At 32.2% G+C, this 20755-nt stretch overlaps 2 protein-coding genes across 5 annotated transcripts; both read right to left on the minus strand.

Annotated features, from left to right (window-relative positions):
* Positions 470 to 8403, minus strand: LOC109710237 (solute carrier family 35 member F1-like). Its single transcript, XM_020232737.1, has 11 exons — positions 8131 to 8403; positions 7929 to 8023; positions 6529 to 6586; positions 5188 to 5382; positions 4233 to 4309; positions 3419 to 3501; positions 2852 to 2903; positions 1922 to 1990; positions 1646 to 1732; positions 1509 to 1570; positions 470 to 1091 (listed from the first exon to the last, which is right to left on the minus strand). The coding sequence occupies exons 1-11, from the start codon at positions 8288 to 8290 to the stop codon at positions 941 to 943; spliced, it is 1089 nt and encodes a 362-aa protein (XP_020088326.1). The 5' UTR covers positions 8291 to 8403; the 3' UTR covers positions 470 to 940.
* On the minus strand, positions 8967 to 20374 carry LOC109710238 (protein FLOWERING LOCUS T-like). 4 transcript variants are annotated; one of them, XM_020232739.1, is made up of 5 exons: positions 20064 to 20374; positions 18975 to 19036; positions 17623 to 17663; positions 15416 to 15632; positions 8967 to 9101 (listed from the first exon to the last, which is right to left on the minus strand). In XM_020232739.1, exons 1-5 carry the CDS (start codon positions 20259 to 20261, stop codon positions 9044 to 9046), a joined length of 576 nt encoding a protein of 191 aa, XP_020088328.1. In that variant the 5' UTR covers positions 20262 to 20374; the 3' UTR covers positions 8967 to 9043. The 4 variants fall into 4 exon arrangements, with proteins under 4 accessions (XP_020088328.1, XP_020088329.1, XP_020088330.1 ...); XM_020232740.1 differs by lacking the exon at positions 8967 to 9101 and adding an exon at positions 14630 to 14765; XM_020232741.1 differs by lacking the exon at positions 8967 to 9101 and having other exon boundaries at positions 15412 to 15632.

Genomic DNA, 20755 nt, shown 5'->3' on the forward strand with positions numbered 1-20755 from the left:
GGTCCCAGCCTGGGATGGAGGGTTGGTTGCAGAATTCGAAAGCACCCCCGTTCGGGGGTTCTTCCAAGATAAGTTTGAAAGTCACAAACGCTGATACTCTTACAAGATTTCAATAAAAATGTATGAATTTCCCATAAATATGGCAGTAAGAACACGAAAGCAAAGATTTAAAGTATTTTGTAGACGCAAGCATTGTGGTCCAAAATGATGGAGAATGATGCTAAAGCTACTGATCTTGTTAAGATATTAAAGATTGTTGAGTGCTTTTAGAGGCATCAGTTTTCTGATGCTCCTGCTCTTTAGAGCAGCTGGTCAGCCTATGATCTGTGCCAAGATCACATGTATCACAACTTTCCATAGGATTTTCAGGGTGCATCAAATATACACATAATGGAAACTACACATGGCACGTATAACATGCAAACAGGTTTGTAAGCGAATTGCGCACACAAATGTCGCAGACAAGATATTGAAATAGTAGAACATGAAAAACGGCACTAGTAAAGGAGCTCTGAAATAACATTGGAATCGAATCTTAGTAGAAAAAGACCATCAAAAATTTTAGTTCTACACTACACCAAAAATAGAAAAATCTCCAGCACACAACCTGAAGTTCCTGCAGGAAATAAACACATCCGACTTTTCTTTTCTTTTGCTTATGCTTCACGAAGTTAAAACTGAAGATCTCAGCGAGATCTATTCGAGATCTATTTGAAGGAAAATAACTTACCATTTTTAACACGGCGATTTTGCATCACAAATCTCTTCCTCAAATCTTGGCATTACAGAGGCATTTCCATCTCATCTTCGGATACTCTTTCCTCCCCTTGATGGCTAAACAGATTTTGCTATTAGGTCCCTTGATTTTGCCTCGGTTCTTTCACACCCTCTACAATTTAAAGGAAAGATTTGCCTATTTGGTCAAACTGGTTGGTGCCGATCAAAGTTGCTTCGGCTGAATCGAGCTATGGCCGTCGGCTGTACTCGTCGTTTGAACTGGGCCTTCGATCGCAGCCTCTTCATCCGCTTCTTTATGTTCTTCCTCATTTACTTCGGCTACTTGGGCCGTTTGATCTTCTTCCTTCGAGCCCCTGCATTAGAAAAGTTCACATGATGATGAAAATCTATTTTTATGTGGAAATTTGATGGAGAAAGAGACTACGGTATAAATTGCACCAGCGGTCCCTGAACTCTTGCATAGTTTCAGTTTGGTCCTGGACCTTTCAGTTGTTAACTTGTCGCCCTAACCTTTGCGCTGTTGAAATCTTGCCTTTACAGTTAAATTCCTCCACCAAATTGGAGAGAAATATTCTATAATCAAAAGCACCTTTTTGACATTTCTTATGGCGATTACATGAGAATATTCATCCATTATAACCGGAACTTAACTAAGAGCAAAATTGCAACAGAATGTAAAGGCTAGGGACTCAATTATAATGATCAAAAGGCTAAGGATTTCCAATGTAAATTGCATAAAAACAAAAATTGGCACAAAGGGAAGTATTTACTTTGAGTAGATAATGAGGCCAATTGCAACACCTGCAAAAGCTACGAAGTACATCCAATCGACCTGTGGGGACATTAAGTTGCACCAATTAGAGATGTAAATGAAAGCATGTAGTATATTAGAGAAATGATCGAAAACCTTCTGATGATAAGCAAAGATGCGGATTAGAACGGCCCACATGTCTGAGGTTAACAGTGAGAGGTTAAGCATAGTTGCTCCACATATCTGCAAAAAATACGGGAGTGAAATAAGAAAAATAAGTTGACCAATATTAGGTGGGCATCAGCTTTTCTTTTCTTTTCTTTTTTTCTTCTTTCCTTTTTTCATTTTAACCCTTGCGAATGAATGAACTTGATTGACATTAACAGGTACGGCACAATTAAGAAATTTATGATATTTATAACCACTCTTTACCTTAAGAATTATAGGGACGGTAGAATAGAACAAGAACATTGCCAATGCAAAGCCGACGAAAGGTAGCACCTAAAATCACATGGTCACAGCGAAAAAGTAATTAGCTTTATTGTCTAACTTTCTGGCACATAAAGCCAGGGATAGCATGCTTGTTTCAAAACTTGTTTAAGTATATTTGCCTAATTGCCAGCANTCCACTACAACCGAGTCTAGAGAGAGAGAGGAGAAGAGAACGCAACAAGAACTCTCTCTCTCTCTCAGCACAAAACTATATAGGGAGGGAATGGGTTGGTGATACAAACGAGGGAGAGAAAAGACCCAATTGCCCCCTCACCTACCCTGGTGTACCGGTACACGGGATCGCGTACCGGTACAGGAAGCCAACCCGAGAGCAGTACGCGCTCAGCCAGTATAGTGTATCGGTACACCTCGCTGGCTGTACCGGTACAGCAAGCAGGAAAATCTGCTATTTTGCAGATTTCTTCGCTAAAACTGCCCTCGCGTCGCACGGAGCCCGTTTTACGTCTATTTGAGGCCAACGCGACTCGGACTTGTCCCGACACTCTCCAGAGCTGCCGACAAGCCTCCACAACTGAACACCAGGGATCTCACAGCCCTGCCCGCGTGGTGCTGACGTGGCGCCTGCGTGGCAGCCCAGGGCCATTTTTGCAAATTAAATTTTGGCAGGGCTAATTTTAAAATAAAAATTTGCCAGGGGACTAAATGCAAAAAAAAGCCCTAAATTTATTCATTTCTATTTCAAAAAATAAAATTGATCCATACAATAAAATTTTACGCTTGATATAGGCAAAAACAAAAAAGAAAAGATGTTAAGAGAAAAAAATAAAAAAAGTAAGAGAGTGAAAGAGAGAGAGAGAGAGTGTGTGAGAGTATTGAGAGAGAGAGAGAGAAGAGGGGGCGGGGTCTTACTGCACCAGCTGTCCAGTGGATAGATTTAAGCTCATTGCGCTCAAGTATGGCTCTAAAAGAACGTCAAGAAAACAAAAATGTTCTGACTGCTAGAAGAAAAGAGGTCATGATTTTCATTAGCTAAAATGATCAGGAGAATCAAGAGCAATGAAACAGGAAACTAAGAAACACTCTCTTTGAAGGATCAATTTATGCCACGCAGAAAAAATGTTTTGCATCATAGACCCTAGTGCAGTGTTTGGTTAGGAAGTGGGAATTTCTACACCAGGATGGTGAAAAGTATCCTAAGGTAATGTGGTCAGGTTATGAGTGGTGGAAGATATCCCAACTATCCTGCAAAACACAATATTATTAGGTGCTGTCCTCACTTGGAATTTGATAGGGAAGATATTCTTTTACTCTGGGGATGACAGTGAGGTGGAATTGTAAAATTCCCAAGCTATCCCAAATGATTTTCACTATCCCAACCAAACACAATTGGAATAACACTAGAATGGAAGTTGTTTATTAAAGTACTACATAACTAGACTGTAATAATATCACCTATTACTTTAAAGTAAAGGATACATTTGACAACCGCTGATAACTGCTCCAAATGCTCCCAGCATTGCCATCATCTCAATCCTATCCCCATTCTTCACTAAATACTCCTGAAAAATGAAAAAGTTAGAGAGAAGATGCTGATTTCCAATTAAACGGAATTGGGGAAACAGCAAATCTTCAAATAGAACTTCTATTTCTCTTTTCCTTGGATGAAAAATCAAGGAAATGAATAGAAGGCAATCAAATACTGACAATTACACTAGCTTATCAGAACATCAGGAATATAGTAGCCATAGATATTTGATAATTGTGCCAAAGTGACATGATTCTAAATAAACATGAAATCAACAAGCTATCAGATTAGGCCTCACAGATACTATGATTAAAGGTTAATAACCTTCTTCCCCCTTTAACAAAAACTTTCCAGGAAATTGTAAGAATCCTGTGATCATATCCATTTCATGCAAAAGAACTAACATGTAAGCCATAAATTTATGGAAAAGACATAAACAAAAGAATTATTCAAGTCATTTCGCGGAGTATCATGTGTTGCACATTATTTATCTTCAACAGCGAAGAAAAGGTCAACATAGCACACAGATTAGCTCTCAGCTCCACAAAAATTAGTACCTTCGCCCTTCAGTTAGACATATCCATGATAGAAGCTAGATAGTCTGTCATATATAATCAGGAAGATTATGAATAACAATAAGATAATATCAATCAACCATTACCAACATCCCTCTTCAGGAAAGCAATCGCAGGAATCACACTTATCCTAGGATACTGAAGTTGAGATTCATGATGAGAAAACACTTTCTTAATGAGAAAAACATACCTCACTAACATTACTGACTGCATAAAGCATGGATCCTGCAATCACAAACATATCACCTTTCACAGGGTTGGGCCCTCCTGCAATCCATAGCAAATGTTAAATCTCGTGTTGAATAAACAAAACATATACATATTAAACACCAGCACACCCTCCCATTCTATAGCTCATTCCAAAGCAGGAAAACTTTTTATACCAAAACGGATTTAAGAAATAGATTGATGTAGGAACCGCATTTTAAGTGCCCAATTTTTTTTTCCCCTGTTTTTGTCATTGGTCTAGAATCTTCATAAAAAATGGCCTAAGATGTTAGCGAGAGTAAGCATAGTAAAATATTGCGTGCTCAATTTACTATAGGATTGAGAATAATTATGCATTATATAGGGTATAAGGAATTTGACGACCTACAAGTATGTACAAGGGACCAATAAACGATGTACATGAAAAGAAAAATAAAACATGGATGCTTCTGATCATTACATATAAGAAAGATGTAGCAAAATACGACAGAATGCCACAAAAATCATTTAGTAAGTTAATCAGAATCAAAATTTGTCTTCACATAACAGATTGTCATGCAGTAATTTGGCGGAAGCTAGGAAAGAAAGGAGTGGTGGAAGCATATGACTCAATGAGTTTTGTTTTTTTTTTTTTTTTAATTTTTTATATTTTTTAAGAAGGACAAAGGAAGCACAATGATCTGAAGTCCAATTCCAAACTGAAGTCATCCGATGTATGACAGTGCTAGCGATATGCCAATTTTTAGATCGTAGTGCAATAAAATGGACTAGAATCTAGAATGGTCTTATTTTCTCGCTCAAAACTAGTGCTTATGTTGTAAGAAGGCATGAGAGACCAATTAGTACAAGTTTGCATAGATATATATATATATATATATATATATATATATAGCTGCTTAGTTCCAAATAAATTGACATATAAAGTTTTTTCTTTTTACCTGCACGATCTCCTGCATGCACATCAGAAAATACAACTAAAACAAGGCCACCAACACATATGGCCACACCAATGAATTTTTTGATCCCGTACTTAGTCTTCAAAAAGATCCAAGTAAGAAATATGACGCACGGAATTGACCAACAATCCAAAAGCATCACACTCGTCAAAGATGTGTACTGATAAGCCTTCACAACTGCACAAGTAAGGAAGATGGATGCAGTCTCTTTAAAGAGGGCAGACAACAGAAAAACAGAATAAAGGAGAAATCCATGGTGAGTTAAACAATGAAAAAAGGCAAATTACTTTGAAAACAAATCTCTGTTGGTGTACTTTCACCAAATGGTTTTCTCAAGCCTAGCTAAAGAAGCATTGCGATAGGAGGATTGACAGCAAGTGCAAATTTTTTAACAGAAATTATGGTTAATTATAAAGTTGGCCCCTAAACTTTGATCCAAATTTCAGCTTCGTCCTCAAAGCTTCAATTACAACAGAGCAGTCCCTGAAGTTTGATTTTCATTTCAATTTCATCCTTGAGAGTTTCAATTCTAATAACCCAGCCCCTGAAGTTTGACTTAAAACTTCAGTTTCCCCCTTAAAATTTCAATTCTAACAATGTAGTTCTCCATTGTTATATAGAAAACTTCAAGACCTAACTTTTTACTATGAAAACTACGAGGATAAAATTGAAATCAACGTTAAGCTTTAGGACTAAATTTCTAATTAACCCAAAAAACAATAAAAATGAATCCTTACAGTATATAAGTGAGAAGCTTGGATCAAGAAAGACAGTTAAATATGGCCCAATCATAATTATACTGTTGTGGCAATAACAAGAACACCAGTAATGACTCACTCACAAAAGAGCAATATCAATAGTGACTACTTCCTATCTTTGTTCTATTACTAAATCATGAACTCAAGCTCTTGAAAAGTGACATGAACTTAAGGTCTTGAAGAGTACCGGAGATAGTTTTTTTTTTTTTTTTTTGCCTTTTCTTTGTTAAGTGAATATTTTTTTTTTGCCTTTTCTTTGTTAAGTGGGTTTTCCACCATTATATTAAACAGAAAAATAGTAGTAAAGCAAAAGAATCAGGAGCCACAAGCTGGTGGTCCCAAAGAAGGAAACCAGAGGTTAGCTATTTTTTGAGAATATTTAATCATTGGAAATAGCTGCTGTTCAATGATCCAAAAAGTTATTCATTTGCAAAAAATATAATAGTAATAATAATAATAATAATAATAGTTAAAATTACAAACTGTATCAGCCTCTTTTTTTTTTTGTGAATAGAACTTATAGGCTAAGCTGTATCAAACTTTTGGCCCTATGACAGCTACTCACCAATAAAATTGGCCTCCACATCAACAATACCAAGCATCAGATAGTAATACCAGTTTGTCTGCAAGAGGAAAACATAAAAAAGTTGCTTAAACATAAAAGAAAAGGTCATGCCGATTTACCATAGTAAAAGCTTAAATTACCAATGAAAAGAACTCAAAAAAGCAAAACAAGAGAATCAGAATAAGTAGGGAATAGATTTCGTCATAAAGCTAGTAAAAGTCATTAATCATTATTGTGAGCTGGCACGATAAGATATGCCAAACTTGTACGCTACAAGTATTACATATTCCACATTGCTAATATTTTGAACGAATAAAAAGCTCGAAAGCCCAAGAACAACCAGTCAACATCGCATATTGAGGTTAACATGTCAATTGTCAACCACGAATACAATAAAGTGGTTTTAAAAGCCAAAGTCCTAGAAGTATAAAAATCCAATGAAATTCCGGCATACTTTCTACATCCTATTATCAGCATTCAGTCATCACTTTTGTATACTCAAAACTTCTTTTGGGCTCAAATTAAAAAGCTGATGTCTCACACACTTTTGCCGTGATTTGTCAAAAAAGTATATAGGGGGGGAAGCTCAAGACCCACCTGACCTAAAGAGTAATTTGAGATCACCATCAAAACATCAAAAGTAACACAAAACAACCTGAACAGTAAGATTTCATGACTAGAAACCACCTCCAGAGGGTTCTATGTGCAGCAATACCAGAGAGTTCGACTGGTTCATGTTGTTTTCAAAGTTCAGATGATGATCTCAAATCGCCTGAAAGTCGAGGCATCTATATCTTCCCATTAGAAAAAAGTTGCCATCTGCAAGAAACTTTTGACTTTTTTTTCTTTTCTTTGAGAGAAAAAAGAAAAAAAGCTCCAGAGCCACCTGAACTTTGGCTAGACTGCAAATTGCCGCCCGGAGTTTAAAGTTCAGGTGGTCACATGGCTGGGATCATGGGCTTCTAGCAACTCAAAACTTTGAACTTTGGGTGGTAATATTTAGCTGAAGTTCAGGAGGTTTCAGCATGTTTTTTTTTCTTTTCTTTTCCATTAGGTGACAGTCACGTGCTGATAGTGATTAGAGCACTTTGACAGAAATTCAATCCAATTGGTTAATTAAAACAGATTGATTATTTACATGCTAAATTTCAAAATTTTTAAACTTTAGGCGGTGATTTGCATTTGCCATTTTTCTTCGAATAAAAGTAGCAACCTTTACGACGATTTGCAATCTTTTGAATTTACCAAATGATGCAAAAGCCAAAATAACTTACAAAATTTCAAATTTAAACCGAACAGAACAGGATAGCATAATTTTAACTTATGATAGAAGAATGAAATAGAAGCCTTCTTTTTAAAAAAAAAAAAAGTAAAGGGAAAAGAAGCATAATTCGCAGTACCTTTAACCCTTTTCTCCGATGAATCACGATAGACCCGTAAACGATCGCGAGAAGCACGTAGTTGAAGAACGACTGCGACGTCGGAGCGTTGATACCTAAAAACCCATCAAATTAGCAACAAAAACCCTCCCAAAACACCAAATTCGATCCCCAATAAAACGAAATTAGATTCGATTTAACCCAATTTGCTCGATCAAATCACCTCGTCGCGCGAGCTCGGAGGAGGAGAACCCGGTGGAGGTGATGAGGAGGGAGACGAATTGCCCTAACGCCAACCCCACCACCATCCCCCTCACCCGCGTCGCGCGGAGGCGCCGCGCCATGTCCTCCCCCACCACGCAACTCAGCCATTGCCCCCGCATTTTCCCTTCCGCGAAAACCAGAAGCAGATGAAGAAGAAGACGACAACGACGAAGACGAAGAAGCGCTTCCTCTCTCTCTCTCTCTCTCTCTCTCTCTATCTCTATATCAAGTGTGCGGTGCGTCTCCGTTCTCTTTTATAAGTTTCGTACTCTTGTGCTATGGGCTCCTACATGTGTTTGTCCACTAGTGTTGAGAAGTTTTTCCCTGCACCCGGTCCACCGTAGACCGGTACTCACAAATATTCAAACTATTAATTAATTAATAAGGTTAATTATTAAATTGATTAACAAAATTTATGCAATTTTCGATGCCCCAGCAGCCCCACAAGTTTAACCAGATTTAATTTTATTGATTTGATTTGATTTGACTTGATTTCACCCGCACCTTCTATATTTTCTTAAAATATTATACCAGAAAAATAAATATTATACAAATTCTTTACTTGTTGTGCAAACCATTATTCAAATGCGGATTCGGTTAAATCTAATTTAAGTTAAAAATATTTTAGTACTAAATTAAATTTTTTTTTTTTCGAGAGAGAGATAGGTAGTACGCTATCTGTTTCGTTTATTTCATTAAAAAATAAACTTCGCTGAAAATGTGAATCAACTAGGATTCAAACTTGGGGCCTCGGGTACCAACCACACACTGATTTCTACCGGTGTACAGGCTTTGGATGACGTGGTGAACCCGGTCCAGGTGATTAAACTCCACGGAGTATTGGTCCCGATCCCGATGCGATGTACACAAAGTTAGGTCGGGGGCCCCACCGCCTGCCAGCTTGATGATTGCTTCGGACGAATCGGACGGCTGTTGTTAGAGTTTGACATCCCAAAAAGGGCGCGAGCGTTAGTCGGCGGAAGTTGAAACTGGGCAAAGTATACGATATTTAAAAATAAAAAAAAGGAGTTTATTTTTTGTAAGTTAATAAACACATCGTACTAGAAATGCTAATACGTGCGAATATTCAAAATATTATTTATATTTGAATTCAAATGATTTCGATAATGAATAATATAATTCTGAATAATATGAGAAATTTGGATTTGGGTATGAATTTTGTTTCTATCCGATCTCAATCCGAATTAATTTTATATTATTATATATAATATATAAATATTATATTCAAATTTGTATTTTAAGAAGTTAGACTTTAATGTAATATAATATATTTTGTAATATAGTGGGGAGAAATAATTATTTCGAATTTAAATTTTTTAGGTTTGGATTCGAATTTTTGGTTGGATTCAGATAAGAATATGAATTTTCAAAATTTAAAAATATAAAAATAGCTCGGGCATTAGACGGCGCAAGTGACAAAAGGCCTAATCATAAATATCCGTTGCCCAAAGTTCGAAATTTAATTATTTCATATGTCTACCTAAATTTATTTTTAAAAATAAATAAAACAAATAGTATGCTATTTTTTGTCTCAAAATAAATAATTTTATAATTTTTTGACATTATTTTAAAACCAATAGTATTTTTAAGAGCCAATATGATAAAATCACTTAATAAATCAATAAATAAGGGTAAACTTTAATTTTACCTCTATGTGATTTAGCTCATTTTCACTTTATGATACAGTGATTTAAAAATTATATCTAACTATCTTATAATTTACTTTTTTTTATTATATCATTCTATAATTTAAAAAATTATATTTAACTGTTATACGATTATCAAAAAATGCTACTTCACTATCACATTCGATAGTAAATTATTTTGATAAAAGTAAAGATAAAATCACATGATAACCACGTATGATTTTTTGAACTAGATTAGTACTAATAAGTTTAAACACAAGGGGGTAAATTGAAGTTTACCTAATAAATAATGTTAAAAATAAATTATAGACCTTATTTTGTGAAAAGTTTAAGTACCAATTAATCACTCGTTAATTTAAATAAGATGAAAAAAAAAGTTTGTTTTCCTTTATTTCCCAAAGTATTTTAGACTAATAATTTCCTCTAACTTAAGTTAACGAATGATGGGACCAGAAAAAAAAAAAAAGGAAAAACTTCAAATACCTCTCATGTGGTTTCGTATTTTCTCATTTTACTATCTTATGCTTTAAAATGTATCAAGTTAATATCATATGGTTTCACATTTTCTTACTTTAATACCCTATAGTTTAAAGTGTATCAAGTTAGTACTATGTGGTTTTATTTTTGTATCAAGTTAATACCCTATGGTTTTATTTTTTTCTTTTTATTATTCATTTCGAGGTATTTTTTTCTTTAAATCAGTGATAAAGTTAAAACTAAAGGGTAGTAAAATTAATATTCGATAAATCTAGATAGGGTATCTAAAAGTTTTTTTGTATATAATTTAACGAAATATTAAACCACAGAGTACTAAAGTGAGAAAGTGCGAAACCATAGGATACTAACTTGATACACTTTAAACCACGGGGTACTAAAGTGAAAAAGTGCGAAACCACATGATACTAACTTGATACACTTTACACTATAAGATGCTAAAGTGAGAAAATACGAAACCATAGGAGTGTATTTGAAGTTTTCCTAAAAAAAAAAAAAATAGGGCCTTGGTATAAGGAGGGGATAAAATGAATGGACGGTGGATAAAGTTCCTAATGTCATGATTACAGTTTTCCTTAGACCATTCTCTTCTCTTTAATTTTTTATTTTTTATTGAATATAAAAATATAAAATTATCTTTCTCTATCACCTTAAATTCTTAATTATTTGGGAATAACGATCATTTTGTATTTTATAACATAATATCAAATATTAAATATAAAATCAAAGTATTTCGGATCCAAAACTTTCATAAAAAATATTCCAGCTTAAATTTTTGGAGAATAATTGTCCCGCTAGACGTGCAATCGAAAAAAATCAATTATACTAAAAGTCTAACGTGACTCAAACTTAAGACCTTCTATTCCAATATTATAATAGAAAAGTATGAAAAAATTGTTATTTTTCAAAAACTATTTTTATAACTTTATATTTAACAATTTTAACTCAATAGTGTAACACATACAAATTTTGAATGCAAAATTGTTTGTGGACTAGAGAAGGTGAAAGTCTCCCCTCACTTGATGGGAAAAAAAACTTTTAGACTCAGAAATATTTTTTGATTTGGTATATATTTTAGATCTGTGTCATTTTTGTATAGCAAATTATGCAGCTTAAGTGTCTGAATTAGTATTCAGAAATAAATTTATTAGGTTTAATAACTATTAAATTGTCAAGTTAATTGCTTTATAACAAATTTTGTATGATATTTTGGATGGCAACAGCTTAATCTTTTAATCAAGGATCTATGTGTGTACTTGCAATAATACATGATTAATTATTATAATAATAATTGTTATGAACAATTCTACTAACAAATCCATTTGATTTTCTGAAGAAAATATTGTAATTGTGGTGGATAGTGTTTTGGAGATAAACTTGGATTTTGTTAGTAGATAAATGGTACAACCCTCATTTTCACACATTTAGGTCAAATTGGATTAAAGAAAATTATCCAACAGTAGATGTCATTTATTAAAATGCATTATCAAAAAAAAAAAAAGTTGGCATTTCGTAACATTATATATATATAGAGAGAGAGAGAGAGAGAGAGAGAGTTGAGCTAGAATACTCCCAAAAGCACTAAGGAGATGGTACTTTTGAGTTTTTAGTCCTTGGATGGAGAGATGTAGGGTTGATATGATAGTGGTAGGTGGTGGTAGATGGAATAGTGTTTGATCTAAAGGCTATTAGTAATCAAGAAGTGAATCCAATGGCTAAAAACTTAGAAGCACCAAGGGATTGGTGCTTCTAAAAGTGTTCTAGCTCAATTATATATATATATATATAGAGAGAGAGAGAGAGAGGCTAGGGCTACTATACTCTTATGAGTATTTCGTACTCATAAGTTGTTTTCGATGTTGGGGTTTTCGAATCGGCGATCCACACAGTTAAACATGATCTAGAGTATTTGAAACTTCTAGAAATAATTTCGTAATTTTTCGAAATCATTATAAAGTCCATCAAGCGGGTATAAAATGAACGATCAAAATCGAACGACATCCTAAAAATGGATGATCGAATCCTTCAATTTAAGATAAGAGTTATTGATCTTTATTTAGGTAGTGAATAGATTTTTTTATCAAAAATTCAACCTATTCTGATTCTTTTACACCATTAAACTAGCAAATATCCTATACCGGCCGTTAAAAATTATCAATTTTGTGAGGTTTTGATCATAAGGTAAATAATATCGAAAAATTATAAAATTTGATTTATAGAAGTTTTAAATGCTCTAGATAATGTTTAACGGTGTGGATCGTCGATTCGGAAGCTTTATTATCTAAAACAAATTATGAGTACGAAGGCAATCGTACTCATAAGAGTATAGTATATATATATATATATATATATATATATATATATATATTTTAACGACAAGTAAAACATATATCATATGTCACAAGATGTATTTACTAAAATGCATTATGGAGTCAAGTAAAACATTCTTATTAATCTTTGGGTTAATTTCATTAGTATCCTCTTACCCACCTCTAATTATATTGAGACCTTTAATTGAATGAGCTAATATCAATGCACCAACAACATGATCAAATTTTGAACTAAATTTTCTAATCTCGAGCCTCCATTCGAAACAATTTATGTGACATTTTTTGCACCTTTTGATTATTGTATCCATGCCATCAAAAGATAATATTACAATTTAGGTAGATTATTGTCCATGAATATGTCCTGGTTGTATCAGTAATACAAAATTACTAAAGGAGTAGTACATGGATTGAAATGTGATAATAACAAAAATAATTAAAGGCTAATTTGACCCTCCAATTTTGTAATTAATAGTCTTTGTCTCCTAGAGTGCAAATTTATCCAAAATTAATTAATAAGATAAAATTAAGAAGAAACCTTAGTTCTACATTAATTTTTAGTCTTTGCTTGTACACATTTGATGGAATTTAATATGTGAAGAATGGTCTCAAAACAAGAAAAACAAAAGAAAATAAGAAAAAAAGAAAAAAGGAAGAGATTTATATACTAAATTGCTAATGTATCTAAATCTATAGCATTATAAACTTTTGAGCTTATATAGGTTCACTTACTTATATGACATTTTTGGTAAATGGGTTCTTATATTAGACCTAATCACTAAGTCGTCAATTTGAAGATCTCAGGCTATAGTTCCTAACATGGTGCTTCTGAGTGACCGACTGTACCTAGCACAATCGGCTAAGAATTTAATGTTTGATACTCGTATATTTTATCAGTTTAAATTCTAAAAAATAATTTTAGATTAAAATCAGAAAACCTTACAGTTCTACCAAGATTAATTTGAGGTTTTCAAAATAATAATAATGCCAATGTGAACTCGAATAGGCTAGAGTCACATAAGAACGTTTTTGGGAATGAATGTTAGAGATCAACAATTGTTTTAAATTGATAAATTTAACTCAAGTCGAAGGGCAAATGGCTCAACTACAACAACTCGATTTGAGTTCAATCACTTGAATATTTGAGCCAAAATATCAATCTAAAGTTTATTATGATCACATAAAAACGAATAGACTAAAGGCATAATATGTTTTTTTTTTTTGAGAGAGATAGGTAGCACGCTACCCGCTTCGTTTATTTCATTTAGAAATAAACTTAGCTGGAAATGTGAATCAACAAGGATTCGAATTTAGGACCTTCCACACCAAGTTCTTTGCCACTTACTCTAGGGACGGTCGGTGATTAAAGACGTAACATGTTAAAATTATTTCTTCACTATTTCCAATTGGATTGATCTTTTGGGCAATTCGGTATGTAACAAAGTCTGTCTTAATATCTCCCAATTTTCAGCAGTTTTGAGTTCGATTTTCACATTCGTCGTTTTCAATTAAATAATCACATTTATTTTTTTTGTTTCTAATAAGCACGCGAAGCATATATAAGCCTAAACTAGCCTATTCGGATTATCAACCAGCTACAATGATTTTAAATAGGAGTATTAAAAAAATCCAAGACATCGAATTAAGCACATATATATCTTAATTTGCTAACTCCTGAATATATATGTTCTCAACCTAGAGATTCTCCAGATGAATTTTATATAAATTAAACACTGCTAGCTAGTACTTAGTAATCTGTTTTCTTCATAATTAATCTGTTTTCTTCATAATTAAACTAAAATAAATAATCGAAATCAACCTCCAAACGACAATATTGCTGATAAGTTTTAGCGAAGATATGGAACAAGAACATTTCTATAATTATTAGTTATAGAAATAACACTGTACTTTTATGTACAAAAAGAACACTTTACAAATGAAGTTAACCAGAAGTAAGAATTAATCTCATTACACCTACCATTATATATGCACATGCATTTCTTTCAACTTGAGAAATTTGGACTCCTTAATATAGCCTTCAATTTCCATTCTCATAAGCATGAATGCTTGCCTCTAATATTGCCCGTCAATTGAGTCCTTAAAACCTTCATTCAAAGGAGCAATGTTAATTGAGTGCATGTAACTATATATTCAATCAAAAAGCAATAATATATATTCTAGTGAACCATGAATAACATAAGAGAACTACAATTAAAACTACAATATAAGAGAACTATATATTTTTGGCACAACAAGTGCGTAATTTTTCCCAGTATCCTCCTCGAGTGTAGATCTTTCTAGAAGAGAGAAATAACAAATCATGAAATAGCACTCATGATGTACAAAGTAGTTATAATTAAATAAAAGAAATACATTCATAGTACATGAAATATAAATTCTCATTACAGATTTGTCAATCAAATATATAATACTTCATGATAACAACTATATAATGTAGTATATATAGTATACTAATGTTCTAAAATGTGTAACATGCAATTTTTTCTGTTCAACTTTCATATATTAAATAGACAAAAACTTATAATACTATGATTATACCAACTTATATATATATATATATATATATTGAATTATATGATTATGGACTCTTTTCAATTAGAAGCTTTTTATTTAATGCTCAAGAAATTAATTAACTAGAGTACCTAATTGTAACTAACTTGTTTGGGATTCTAGGAACCATAATTTTGAGTGATAATAAACAAATTTTGTTCTAAAATTAAAGTATAGTTTCTACCTTCTACCACCGCAACCGCTCTCTCTTTGGCAGTTGAAGTATACGGCGGTGACCGGCGATCCGAGATTATAAAATGCTGAGAAGTCCCTCGTATTGAAGTTCTGGCGCCAACCGGGAGGATGGATTGTTTGTCGAACTTCCTGATGAAATAGCACAAAAACAATGCGATGAATCCCCGCCGACGGTCCTGGGCTTTCGTATGGGACTATTTCATTTCCTGATCGAAACATTGCGTCAATTACTATTAAGCTCTTCTAACTTCCAAACTATTAACGAAGGTTATCGACGACAACTTGATAGTAAAATGGCACTAGTTTTATATTAATGTTAAGTGCCTTTATATTAAAGCTATAATAACTATATTTTCAATATCATTTTCCTTTTATGCATCCTAAATTTTTTTTGATTCTTTGCATACCATGTTCATTGTAAACTTAATTATGAAATCAACGCAAAAATAATAATTCAATGCACTCGTATATTCAAAAAGAATGATATTATTAATTATATGATGTTCTATACAATTTGTTCGGTTAATATTTTAGAAATTAGCATAATTAAATATATAATCATGTATAAATATTTAAACTTGGACATATTCCTTTTCCTTAAGACATTCTTATGCTGAACACTAATCAAATTTATCTAACAAATTTAAATTAAAAAAACATATTTACACATGTACATATTTCTTGCCCAACTTATCTTAATGTGAGTTTGTTTCACCGAAAGTGGAGAGGGGTGATATACTTATCGACTGTAAACGTCTATTTCGATTATTTAGTTTACTGTAATTTTATCTTCAGTCGAAACTTAAATTCTCCAAAATATCGTATTTGACTTCGGTCCACCCCTAATCAAAGTCAATTATAAAAATAAAAAAAAACTTTTACACCTCCAATTTTTACATTATTGATCACTTTTTATTAAAAAAGTAGTAGAACTGAAAAAACTTCAATTTCACTGCTAAATTTAAGAATAAACAATACAAAAAAATTTAATTTTACCTGAATTTTAGTCCATCCGAAAAATTTGCTTCATCTTTAATTTCACTTTAGGCGAAACAAACAAACTCATGGATAGGATATAATTAGTGCTTTACATACAATTTTAAATCGATTGGGTACATTTTTTTTGAATTTCTTGTGGGCCCACACAAAGTAAAAGGCATCGGTCAAGCGTTGTGCTGCGAGGAATAGCAGCCGTCCATCAACTTGATTTCCGGTTGAAGCCCTGCCACGCTGACCAATATGTGATCTAGTGGCTGGGCCCACATGAAAATAAAGGGTCGGGATCATCTCGAAAGTTGTCGTTGGGCCGATAACAACCGTCCAACTGTTTCTAACCTGCATCAAAAATACGTGCGGTTATAATATTTTAGAGTGGGGCCCACTATTCCCCCGCCCTTTTCCTACCCACGTGCTTTGCACGTGACCTCAGAAATATTTAATTAGATTTTTAATTATCACCACATTTCTTTTTCTATATTTGTTTTGTTTTTTCCAAACTTTAATAAATAAATAAATTATAGAGTGCACAATTAATCCTTCCAAAAGTACAATTAATATGCTTTAATTAATTTTCATTGTCCTTACATATTTTAAGAAAGCAATGCACTCTACAATTTATTTCTACTGAATTATTATATTTATATTATCAGCAATAAAATAAATGATACTTATTACATCTATCAGAAAGATAAAGTGAGCTATAACTTTAACCAGTATTAATTATTAATTAATATACATAATTTTAGTTGCATCAACTGTCATATATATCACAAGGTTAACACTTTAATTAGACACTCAATAATATTAATAATATATCAATAGTAAGTAGTAACTAAGGAATCAAAATCACAATACACATTTATTAAATGGTTAATGAGTTATACTTAATAATCCACATTGGCATTGGATGGCAACACTTGTATACTTTAAACATAATTTGCATAAATGAAAAATCAAATAATAAATTAGAATTATAATTTTTTGTTCATACATTTTTCATAGTGATTATTTTAATTAATTACAAGAAAAATCTGATCATTATAAACTTTTTTGCAATTTAGGTTTCAGAAATACTAATTAAAATAAAATTACATATTTTAATAAAAATTATGTAGATACTCACTACATGCATGTTATGTTATATATATATTTTTTAATGTACAAAAATTTAAAATCATGATATTATAAGGTACCCACCAAAACTTGCATCTTGTGCTTCTGGAATATCCGACACCAACCTAAAGAAAAAGTAATAAAAGGATAATCATCATCCATGGAACTATATCTTTTTATATTATAATTAAATCGTTGTATACATTTTTAATGAACAATATATTTGTAAATATCTTATTTTCATGATTAGGTGTAAGGATGAGTATATTGAAATCAGTTTAATGTATTATATCAAATATTTTACTAGTAAATAATATCTAATTTAGTTATGAACTTTTTTAATTTTAGAAGTTTTCCTAAAAGCTTAACATATCTAACCAAAATTTGGAATTTAATTATTGATAGAATTCGTAATTGTTTAGTTCAAACATAATACTAGCTAGGAGTGTGTTTCTTTGAGTTAATTGTATTAGAAAGTACAAATATTTGGATTTGATATGCATTAACATTCCTATGTTTTCAACATTTATCACAAATTACTTGCAACATGGATTTATCGATATTTAATTACTATAAATTAAGAGTTATATATGTTCATTCAGCTACAAAAAATTAGAAAAAATGTACTGGCCTTACCTGAACTATAGTATATTTTGAAATAGGTACTTGAACCTTGAAATTAATTCGCTTTCTAACCTTAAAATTTCTTTCATTTCAAAAATATTTTTCAAAAAATTTATTTAATTTCGTTAGAATTTACTGTTTATCATGAAAATTTCAGGAAAGATATCATCAAATAGTATCAAAATTATTAGATTTAAAAAGTTATGATTAGTGCTTTTAATTCTTTCAATTGCAACCTGAATTACATGCTTTAAGCACTATGTAGTATAAGAGCTTTATGTTGAGATAATTAACTCTCTACTAACTCAAATTGGATAGATTTTACTAACTAAATCAGAGATTATATAATGTGGTTGAAATTGAAATCATAGTAAAACCAATTTAAGCCAAATAGATATAATTATTATTTATAAAGAATTCATTTGATATAATAAATATAAAAAGTCATACTACACATGATGAACAGGTATCTGTAATATTCAATAAGTTTTTCTGGCAAAACAAATGCCTAATATCAATTTTAAATAAAACCTCTGAACTTATATTAATCTAGTGAAACTTCATATAATTTTAAATATAGTTCTATAAACAATCACTGATTATGATTATCGGTGAGCTATAAATGGTAAAACAAACTTAGGATAAAAAATATTATAATTTATTCTTATGGTTGGGGTTGATTTTGATGTTACACACACAAAAAAAGAACGTGTTGATAAGAAAGTTCATAAATATTTATGACGATATTATTTTGATATATTAAGAACATTATACTCATCTATCAAAAATATAAAGAAATAATATGAACTCACCAGTGCAAATATTCTCTATAAGTTGGATTGCTGGGACTTGGTGCATCAGGATCCACCATCACCTTACAAAATGACAATTTCATCAGCGAGTTTATTGATCACAAAATAAGAAGAAAAACAATTAATTCATTGCATAAAATATATATATATAATACTTCAAAACTATAATTTACTAGTCCACATAACAAAAAGAGAATAATTTGTGACTTGAAATATATAAGACTTTTCAAGACTAAAATCATTAGAAAATTAGATATTATATAATTCTTAAAAAATTAACTAATTGAGCACTAAATTTAAAAAAAACATACAAATATATACAACCATACATGAATATATATATATATATATATATAATACATTGCATACATGTATAGCAACTTTACAATTTCCAGCTACTAATTAATTTTCATGTGTGAACCAATCAATTCTTCCCTTGAATATCACAATTAAAAAATGTTACTATTATCAAACAACTTGATTTAAAAGTTTTNATAATACATTGCATACATGTAGAGCAACTTTACAATTTCCAGCTACTAATTAATTTTCATGTGTGAACCAATCAATTCTTCCCTTGAATATCACAATTAAAAAATGTTACTATTATCAAACAACTTGATTTAAAAGTTTTGAGAAAATTTAATTATACGAAGGCAAACGATAAAATATTCTAATCTCATCAAGGTTTTAGCTATGCCAAGTATTTGAGGTAGGAGCCCATGTTCAAGTACCCTACCATACATCTTTTTATATATAATTGATTTACTACCTTAAACAATTAGTTCAACAGGCTATTTGTGATTTCTTAAGTTGTATGGACCAATATGTGGATAGATTTTTGGTTCTTTACAAAGAGATACCCAAAAGTAATTAAAGGTTGAGTAACTCTAGAGCTATATAATCAATTTTATTTACATTCAATAACACCATTTTCTCACCTGAGCTTGACCTTCGGATTCTAGCCAATAAGGTTCATGATTGCTTGGTTCAATCAAATGTTAGGTTAGAGCTCATGAAGCTCTACACCTGATCACGAATTTGTACTCTAATCACATCTTGGCCCTACAAATTATTAGGGTGACTTACAAGTGTATAGAGCTTCCTTTGATCAGTCCCTTCGATCTCGACTCGTGGCTGACTCGACACCGCCGATGTCCTTAAACCGGTTCCATTTGTGAGCTCCTTATTGTCGTAAATTATCCGCATTGTTGCTGACTTAACAAAAGGGTCTAAAACATCACCTATTACTTGACCCAACACTAATGGATCCCTCCCCCTTGGCATAGTTGTAGCCTATAAATTAAGCTAACAAAGAATTGTTACTAATTAAGAGATTTGATGATGAAGAAGAACATGTCCAAATGATCCTTGGAGGGAATTTCAAATGAAGATAAAGAGGTAGGATGGTTAAGGAGAGATAACTTAGGGCCATATTTATATGAGAACTTAGGCCTGGGAATCTTAACCTTTTTATTCACGAATGAAAAAATCTTCGAGCAGGATCCCTTCTTTCAACCCCCACAAGGCCAATTTGGGGTTGAGGAGAATAGATTATTGCCTAGCTAGTCCTAGTTCACTATATTACTCATAGACCGTGCGATGAATGTATCATCCATCTCATCTCTTTATTTCATCAGTTACTGCCGATCGACTACTTAGTTCACAATTTTCTTTAAAGTGGTAGAGAATATATAAGAGTAGAGGCGCGCGATTGTGGCTTCTCTTTGGATTGATGACATATCGCTAGGCGATCCATGGCTGGTCCACCGAGTTGATTT

This window comes from Ananas comosus, linkage group 5 (genome assembly GCF_001540865.1).
Source record: "Ananas comosus cultivar F153 linkage group 5, ASM154086v1, whole genome shotgun sequence".
In the NCBI taxonomy this organism is placed as follows: domain Eukaryota; kingdom Viridiplantae; phylum Streptophyta; class Magnoliopsida; order Poales; family Bromeliaceae; genus Ananas; species Ananas comosus.

What these genes read in the sequence shown, in the direction of transcription:
- LOC109710237 (XM_020232737.1), bottom strand. Translation starts at nt 8,290, where the DNA reads ATGCGGGGGCAATGGCTGAGTTGCGTGGTGGGGGAGGACATGGCGCGG. An exon ending in CAGTCAGTAATGTTAGTGAG is followed by an intron (nt 3,502 to 4,232) that starts GTATGTTTTTCT and finishes TTCATTTTTCAG; the next exon opens with GAGTATTTAGTGAAGAATGG. An exon ending in GTTATCAGCGGTTGTCAAAT is followed by an intron (nt 2,904 to 3,418) that starts GTATCCTTTACT and finishes ACGTTCTTTTAG; the next exon opens with AGCCATACTTGAGCGCAATG.
- LOC109710238 (XM_020232739.1), bottom strand. Translation starts at nt 20,261, where the DNA reads ATGCCAAGGGGGAGGGATCCATTAGTGTTGGGTCAAGTAATAGGTGAT. An exon ending in AGCACAAGATGCAAGTTTTG is followed by an intron (nt 15,633 to 17,622) that starts GTGGGTACCTTA and finishes TGTTTCGATCAG; the next exon opens with GAAATGAAATAGTCCCATAC. An exon ending in AGCGGTTGCGGTGGTAGAAG is followed by an intron (nt 9,102 to 15,415) that starts GTAGAAACTATA and finishes CTCTAACAACAG; the next exon opens with CCGTCCGATTCGTCCGAAGC.